Source organism: Oncorhynchus mykiss, chromosome 12 (genome assembly GCF_013265735.2).
Source record: "Oncorhynchus mykiss isolate Arlee chromosome 12, USDA_OmykA_1.1, whole genome shotgun sequence".
Taxonomy (NCBI): Eukaryota; Metazoa; Chordata; class Actinopteri; order Salmoniformes; family Salmonidae; genus Oncorhynchus; species Oncorhynchus mykiss.
Window position 1 is genome coordinate 98,204,051 of NC_048576.1, and position 8,570 is coordinate 98,212,620.

At 46.7% G+C, this 8,570-nt stretch overlaps 1 protein-coding gene across 2 annotated transcripts in view; it reads left to right on the forward strand.

Moving 5' to 3' along the window:
• LOC110516721 (regulator of G-protein signaling 9) overlaps nucleotides 1-8,570 on the forward strand; it is a 30,554-nt gene that overhangs the window by 16,319 nt on the left and 5,665 nt on the right. For both annotated transcript variants that reach the window (XM_036939438.1, XM_036939437.1), the window contains 5 exons: nucleotides 3,476-3,505; nucleotides 6,750-6,811; nucleotides 7,085-7,198; nucleotides 7,579-7,694; nucleotides 8,558-8,570. The exon at nucleotides 8,558-8,570 is cut by the window's right edge and continues 75 nt beyond it. In XM_036939438.1, the coding sequence (XP_036795333.1) occupies nucleotides 3,476-3,505; nucleotides 6,750-6,811; nucleotides 7,085-7,198; nucleotides 7,579-7,694; nucleotides 8,558-8,570 (335 nt within the window). The remainder of the gene's footprint in view (nucleotides 1-3,475; nucleotides 3,506-6,749; nucleotides 6,812-7,084; nucleotides 7,199-7,578; nucleotides 7,695-8,557) is intronic.

The window sequence follows — 8,570 nt, forward strand, 5'->3', positions numbered from 1 at the left end:
AGTTCTCTCTCTCTACTAGACTACAGTTATCTCTACTAGACTACAGTTCTCTCTCTCTACTAGACTACAGTTCTCTCTACTAGACTACAGTTCTCTCTCTCTATTAGACTACAGTTCTCTCTCTCTATTAGACTACAGTTCTCTCTCTCTACTAGACTACAGTTCTCTCTACTAGACTACAGTTCTCTCTCTCTACTAGACTACAGTTCTCTCTACTAGACTACAGTTCTCTCTCTCTACTAGACTACAGTTCTCTCTCTCTACTAGACTACAGTTCTCTCTCTCTACTAGACTACAGTTCTCTCTCTCTCTACTAGACTACAGTTCTCTCTCTCTACTAGACTATAGTTCTCTCTACTAGACTACAGTTCTCTCTACTAGACTACAGTTCTCTCTCTCTACTAGACTACAGTTCTCTCTCTCTACTAGACTACAGTTATCTCTACTAGACTACAGTTCTCTCTCTCTACTAGACTACAGTTCTCTCTACTAGACTACAGTTCTCTCTCTCTCTACTAGACTACAGTTCTCTCTCTCTACTAGACTATAGTTCTCTCTACTAGACTACAGTTCTCTCTACTAGACTACAGTTCTCTCTACTAGACTACAGTTCTCTCTACTAGACTACAGTTCTCTCTCTCTCTCTCTACTAGACTACAGTTCTCTCTCTCTACTAGACTACAGTTCTCTCTACTAGACTACAGTTCTCTCTCTCTACTAGACTACAGTTCTCTCTCTCTACTAGACTACAGTTCTCTCTCTCTACTAGACTACAGTTCTCTCTACTAGACTACAGTTCTCTCTCTCTCTACTAGACTACAGTTCTCACTCTCTCTCCACTAGACTACAGTTCTCACTCTCTACTAGACTACAGTTCTCTCTACTAGACTACAGTTATCTCTACTAGACTACAGTTATCTCTACTAGACTACAGTTCTCTCTCTCTACTAGACTACAGTTCTCTCTACTAGACTACAGTTCTCTCTCTCTACTAGACTACAGTTCTCTCTCTCTACTAGACTACAGTTCTCTCTATTAGACTACAGTTCTCTCTCTCTACTAGACTACAGTTATCTCTACTAGACTACAGTTCTCTCTCTCTACTAGACTACAGTTATCTCTACTAGACTACAGTTCTCTCTCTCTACTAGACTACAGTTCTCTCTACTAGACTACAGTTCTCTCTACTAGACTACAGTTCTCTCTCTCTACTAGACTACAGTTCTCTCTCTCTACTAGACTACAGTTCTCTCTCTCTGCTAGACTACAGTTATCTCTACTAGACTACAGTTCTCTCTCTCTACTAGACTACAGTTCTCTCTATTAGACTACAGTTCTCTCTCTCTACTAGACTACAGTTATCTCTACTAGACTACAGTTCTCTCTCTCTACTAGACTACAGTTCTCTCTATTAGACTACAGTTCTCTCTCTCTACTAGACTACAGTTATCTCTACTAGACTACAGTTCTCTCTCTCTACTAGACTACAGTTCTCTCTCTCTACTAGACTACAGTTCTCTCTACTAGACTACAGTTCTCTCTACTAGACTACAGTTCTCTCTACTAGACTACAGCTCTCTCTACTAGACTACAGTTCTCTCTACTAGACTACAGTTCTCTCTCTCTACTTCTCTACCTCTCACTCTAGAGAGGCTACTAGACTACAGTTCTCTCTCTCTACTTCTCTACCTCTCACTCTAGAGAGGCTACTAGACTACAGTTCTCTCTCTCTCTCTCTTTTTTCTACCTCTCTCTCAATTTAATTCAAGGGGCTTTATTGGCATGGGAAACATATGTTAACATTGCCAAAGCAATGTCTCTCTCTCTACTTCTCTACCTCTCAATTTCAAATTAAGGGGCTTTATTGGCATGGGAAAGTGTTTACATTGCCAAAGAAAGTGAAGTAGATGATAAACAAAAGTGAAATAAACAATAAAAATGAATAGTAAACATTACACTCACAAAAGTTCCAAAATAATAAAGACATTACAAATGTCATACTATGTGCAAATTGTTAAAGTACAAAAGGGAAAATAAATAAACATAAATATGGGTTGTATTTACAATGTTCTTCACTGGTTAACCTTTTCTTGTGGCAACAGGTCACAAATCTTGCTGCTGTGATGGCACACTGTGGAATTTCACCCAGTAGATATGGGAGTTTATCAACATTGGATTTGTTTTCGAATTCTTTGTGGATCTGTGTAATCTGAGGGAAATATGTCTCTCTAATATGGTCATACATTGGGCAGGATGTTAGGAAGTGCAGCTCAGTTTCCACCTCATTTTGTGGGCAGTGAGCACATAGCCTGTCTTCTCTTGAGAGCCATGTCTGCCTACGGCGGCCTTTCTCAATAGCAGGGCTGTGCTCCCTGTGTCTGTACATAGTCAAAGATTTCAACAGCACAGGCCTTTTTGGGTTGGAGGGGTTTGTATTTTCTCTCTCTTTCTCTGCTCTTCATTTGACTGTTTGTTCTGTCGTCTCTTCCTTCAGATTCTATTCCATCACATCCTTCACCTGTTGTCGAGAGGATTGTTTAAGCACACACACACACACACACACACACACACACACACACACACACACTTTCTGCCTTACCATGCAGATTTATCTTCTTGTGTTGTAGCCTGTGACTGTGGTGTAGCCTGTGACTGTGGTATAGCCTGTGACTGTGGTGTAGTGTGACTGTGGTGTAGTCTGTGACTGTGGTGTAGTCTGTGACTGTGGTGTAGTGTGACTGTGTTGTAGTCTGTGACTGTGGTGTAGTCTGTGACTGTGGTGTAGTGTGACTGTGGTGTAGTCTGTGACTGTGGTGTAGTCTGTGACTGTGGTGTAGTGTGACTGTGGTGTAGTCTGTGACTGTGGTGTAGTCTGTGACTGTGGTATAGTCTGTGACTGTGGTGTAGTGTGACTGTGGTATAGTGTGACTGTGGTGTAGTCTGTGACTGTGGTGTAGTCTGTGACTGTGGTGTAAGTAGCCTGTGACTGTGCTGTAGCCTGTGACTGTGCTGTAGCCTGTGACTGTGGTGTAGCCTGTGACTGTGGTGTAGCCTGTGACTGTGGTGTAGCCTGTGACTGTGCTGTAGCCTGTGACTGTGCTGTAGCCTGTGACTGTGGTGTAGTGTGACTGTGGTATAGTGTGACTGTGGTGTAGTCTGTGACTGTGGTATAGCCTGTGACTGTGGTGTAGCCTGTGACTGTGGTATAGCCTGTGACTGTGCTGTAGCCTGTGACTGTGCTGTAGCCTGTGCCTGTGACTGTGGTGTAGCCTGTGACTGTGGTGTAGCCTGTGACTGTGGTATAGCCTGTGACTGTGCTGTAGCCTGTGACTGTGGTATAGCCTGTGACTGTGGTATAGCCTGCTTTCGAGAGGGATTGTGTGTGTGAGAGTGCGTTAGTTGTGACTTTAGATAGCAGTGGATCAGAAGAGCTCTGCCTGTAATAACAAGCTGTTCTTCTCTCGTGGGTTTTCAGGTGTTGACCTTCGACGTGGTCAGGAGAACCGTAAGACATCAGACATACTTCTGCACTGGAATACCTGAATAACCCAATGCACTCAAGTTTATGTGTTGGTGTAGAAAATAGATTAAGTACAGAAATTAGACATATCATGTATCTCCTCTTCCTCTACTTTCTTCTCCTCTTCCTCTCCTCTCTTCTCCCCTTCCTCTCCTCTCTTCTCTTCTCCCCTTCCTATCCTTCCTCCTCTCCCCTTCCTCTCCTCTCCCCTTCCTCTCCTCTCTCCTCTCCCCTTCCTCTCCTCTCCCCTTCCTCTCCTCTCTTCTCCCCTTCCTCTCCGCTCTTCTCTCCTTCCTCTCCTCGCCTTCCTGTCCTTCCTCCTCTCCCCTTCCTCTCTTCTCTCCTCTTTCCTTCTCTCATTCTCTCCTCTTTCCTTCTTCTCGTCTCTCTTCTCTCTCCTCCTCCTCCTCATCCTTATTTCCTCTATTCTCTCTCCTCCTCCTTATTTCCTCCTCTCCTCCTTATTTATCCCCCTCTATCCTCCTCCTTATTTATCCCCCTCTATCCTCTCCTCTCCTCCTTATTTATCCCCCTCTATCCTCTCCTCCTCCTTATTTATCTCCCTCTATCCTCTCCTCCTCCTTATTTATCCCCCTCTATCCTCTCCTCTCCTCCTTATTTATCCCCCTCTCCTCTCTTCCTCATTTATCCCCCTCTATCCTCTCCTCTCTCCTCCTCCTTATTTATCCCCCTCTATCCTCTCCTCTCTCCTCCTCCTTATTTATCCCCCTCTATCCTCTCCTCTCTCCTCCTCCTTATTTATCCCCCTCTATCCTCTCCTCCTCCTTATTTATCCCCCTCTATCCTCTCCTCTCTCCTCCTCCTTATTTATCCCCTTCTATCCTCTCCTCTCTGCTCCTCCTTATTTATCCCCCTCTATCCTCTCCTCTCTCCTCCTCCTTATTTATCCCCCTCTATCCTCTCCTCTCCTCCTTATTTATCCCCCTCTCCTCTCCTCCTCATTTATCCCCCTCTATCCTCTCCTCTCTCCTCCTCCTTATTTATCCCCGTCTATCCTCTCCTCTCTCCTCCTCCTTATTTATCCCCCTCTATCCTCTCCTCTCCTCCTTATTTATCCCCCTCTATCCTCTCCTCTCCTCCTTATTTATCCCCCTCTATCCTCTCCTCCTCCTCCTTATTTATCCCCCTCTATCCTCTCCTCTCTCCTCCTCCTTATTTATCCCCCTCTATCCTCTCCTCCTCCTTATTTATCCCCCTCTATCCTCTCCTCTTCCTCCTTATTTATCCCCCTCTATCCTCTCCTCTCCTCCTCCTTATTTATCCCCCTCTATCCTCTCCTCCTCCTTATTTATCCCCCTCTATCCTCTCCTCCTCCTCCTTATTTATCCCCCTCTATCCTCTCCTCTCCTCCTTATTTATCCCCCTCTATCCTCTCCTCTCTCTCCTCCTCCTTATTTATCCCCCTCTATCCTCTCATCTCTCCTCCTCCTTATTTATCCCCCTCTATCCTCTCCTCCTCCTTATTTATCCCCCTCTATCCTCTCCTCTCTCCTCTCCTCATTTATCCCCCTCTATCCTCTCCTCCTCCTTATTTATCCCCCTCTATCCTCTCCTCTCTCCTCCTCCTTATTTATCCCCGTCTATCCTCTCCTCTCTCCTCTCCTCATTTATCCCCCTCTATCCTCTCCTCTCTCCTCCTCCTTATTTATCCCCCTCTATCCTCTCCTCTCCTCCTTATTTATCCCCCTCTATCCTCTCTCCTCTCCTCATTTATCCCCCTCTATCCTCTCCTCTCTCCTCCTCCTTATTTATCCCCCTCTATCCTCTCCTCCTCCTTATTTATCCCCCTCTATCCTCTCCTCTCCCTCCTCCTCCTTATTTATCCCCGTCTATCCTCTCCTCTCTCCTCTCCTCATTTATCCCCCTCTATCCTCTCCTCTCTCCTCCTCCTTATTTATCCCCCTCTATCCTCTCCTCCTCCATATTTATCCCCCTCTATCCTCTCCTCTCCTCCTTATTTATCCCCGTCTATCCTCTCCTCTCTCCTCCTCCATATTCATCCCCCTCTATCCTCTCCTCTCTCCTCCTCCTTATTTATCCCCCTCTATCCTCTCCTCTCCTCCTTATTTATCCCCCTCTATCCTCTCTCCTCTCCTCATTTATCCCCCTCTATCCTCTCCTCTCTCCTCCTCCTTATTTATCCCCCTCTATCCTCTCCTCCTCCTTATTTATCCCCCTCTATCCTCTCCTCTCCCTCCTCCTCCTTATTTATCCCCGTCTATCCTCTCCTCTCTCCTCTCCTCATTTATCCCCCTCTATCCTCTCCTCTCTCCTCCTCCTTATTTATCCCCCTCTATCCTCTCCTCCTCCTTATTTATCCCCCTCTATCCTCTCCTCTCCTCCTTATTTATCCCCCTCTATCCTCTCCTCTCCTCCTTATTTATCCCCCTCTATCCTCTCCTCCTCCTCCTTATTTATCCCCCTCTATCCTCTCCTCTCTCCTCCTCCTTATTTATCCCCCTCTATCCTCTCCTCTTCCTCCTTATTTATCCCCCTATATCCTCTCCTCTCCTCCTCCTTATTTATCCCCCTCTATCCTCTCCTCCTCCTTATTTATCCCCCTCTATCCTCTCCTCCTCCTCCTTATTTATCCCCCTCTATCCTCTCCTCTCCTCCTTATTTATCCCCCTCTATCCTCTCCTCTCTCTCCTCCTCCTTATTTATCCCCCTCTATCCTCTCTCCTCCTCTCCTCCTTATTTATCCCCCTCTATCCTCTCCTCCTCCTTATTTATCCCCCTCTATCCTCTCCTCCTCCTCCTTATTTATCCCCCTCTATCCTCTCCTCTCCTCATTTATCCCCCTCTATCCTCTCCTCTCTCTCCTCCTCCTTATTTATCCCCCTCTATCCTCTCTCCTCCTCTCCTCCTTATTTATCCCCCTCTATCCTCTCTCCTCCTCCTCCTTATTTATCCCCCTCTCCTCTCCTCCTTATTTATCCCCCTCTATCCTCTCTCCTCCTCCTCCTTATTTATCCCCCTCTATCCTCTCCTCTCTCCTCCTCCTTATTTATCCCCCTCTATCCTCTCCTCTCCTCTCCTCCTTATTTATCCCCCTCTCTCCTCTCCTCTCTCCTCCTCCTTATTTATCCCCCTCTCCTCTCCTCCTTATTTATCCCCCTCTCTCCTCTCCTCTCTCCTCCTCCTTATTTATCCCCCTCTCCTCCTCCTCCTTATCTCCCTCTCTCCTCTCCTCTCTCCTGCTCCCCAGAACATTTTCCTTACACAAGCCCTAATGAGGTCAGCTGTCAAATCGTCTATGTCCCTCACAGCGTAAGTCCTTCTCAATACACTTCACACATTGATTGATTGATTGATAGGTTGTGTTTGTGTGTGGTCATTTGATGAATTGATTGCCTGAATGACTGACTGACTGACTGAGACCAGCAACATTAATATTGTGTTCAGAAATGTAAGACCCGTCCAAACTAAACCCCAACGTTACAGTATAACGAGAGAAGTTGTTTTATTGTATAAATGATTATTTTTGGGACGACAACGTATGATGGAGATTCACAGCGTTTATGTCCCCTCTGTTCTCCTCAGCTTTGTCAAGTTCGTGACAACCCACCACAATCACGACCCGTTCCTGACAACCCCTGTCCCCAGCAACCCTTGGATAACGGACAGTGATGAGTTCTGGCAACTCAACTCAAGAAGGTAATTTCTGGCAACTGAACACAGGTGCATAGTTTTGCTCCGGATCAGTAGAAATACACATGATTCTACTGTTCAAAGTCTTGATTGAAGATCATGATGATGTCATTAGAATCCCTCTCTCCTCCCCATCTCTCTCTCTCCTCCCCATCTCTCTCTCTCTCCTCCCCATCTCTCTCTCTCTCTCTCCTCCCCATCTCTCTCTCTCTCTCTCCTCCCCATCTCTCTCTCTTCCCCATCTCTCTCTCTCTCTTCCCCATCTCTCTCTCTCTCTTCCCCATCTCTCTCTCTCTCTTCCCCATCTCTCTCTCTTCTCTTCCCCATCTCTCCCTCTCTCTCTCCCCCCCTCCCCTCTCTCCCCCCTCTCTCTCTCTCTTCATCAGTGTGGACATCCCCACTAAGTTGAGTGTGGAGCGTTGGGTCTTGAGCTTCTGGGAGCTGATCAGTGACCCACGAGGCAGAGTCGACTTCAAGCTCTTCCTCAAGAAGGAGCACAGTGGTCAGTACACACACACATACTTTTTCCTTACACAAGCCCTAATGAGGTCAGAGGTCAAATCGTTCCGAGTGGCAGAGCGGTCTAAGGCACTGTATCTCAGTGCTAAAGGCAGCGCTACAGACCCTGGTTCGATCCTGGGCTGTTTCACAACCGACCTTGATCGGGAATCGGGCGGCGCACAATTGACCCAGCGTCGTCCGGGTTAGGGTTTGGCCGGGGTAGGGTTTGGCCGGGGTAGGGTTTGGCCGGGGTAGGGTTAGGCCGGGGTAGGGGTAGGCCGTCATTGTAAATAAAAATGTGTTCTTAACTGGCTTGCCTTGTTAAATAAAGGTTCAATAAAAAAAATTAAAAACACATCGTTTCCTCAATTCGTTTTTCCTCGATTCCTTGTGTCCTCTTTCCTTGCCTCCTCAAAGCATTAATAGTTCCTCCAACAGAGGACACAAGGGAGGAAAAGTTCATCCCAAATGGAACCCTATGTAGTGCACTAGGGAATAGGGAGCCATTTCATTTAGGATGTACCCTACGGTTTACCATGCATGCTGTGGTATGCAGCTCAGCTAACCTAGCAGTGTGTGTGCGTGTGTGTGTGTGTCTCTGTATGTGTGTGTGTGCGTGTGTGTGTGTCTGTATGTGTGTGTGCGTGTGTCTGTATGTGTGTGTGCGCGTGTGTGTGTGTGTGCGTGTGTGTGTGTCTGTATGTGTGTGTGCGTGTGTCTGTATGTGTGTGTGCGCGTGTGTGTGTGTGTGTGTGTGTGTGTGTCTGTGTGTGTGTGTCTGTGTGTGTGTGTGTCTGTGTCTGTGTGTGTGTCTGTGTGTGTCTGTGTCTGTGTCTGTGTGTGTGTGTGTGTGTGTGCGCGCAGCGGAGAACATGGC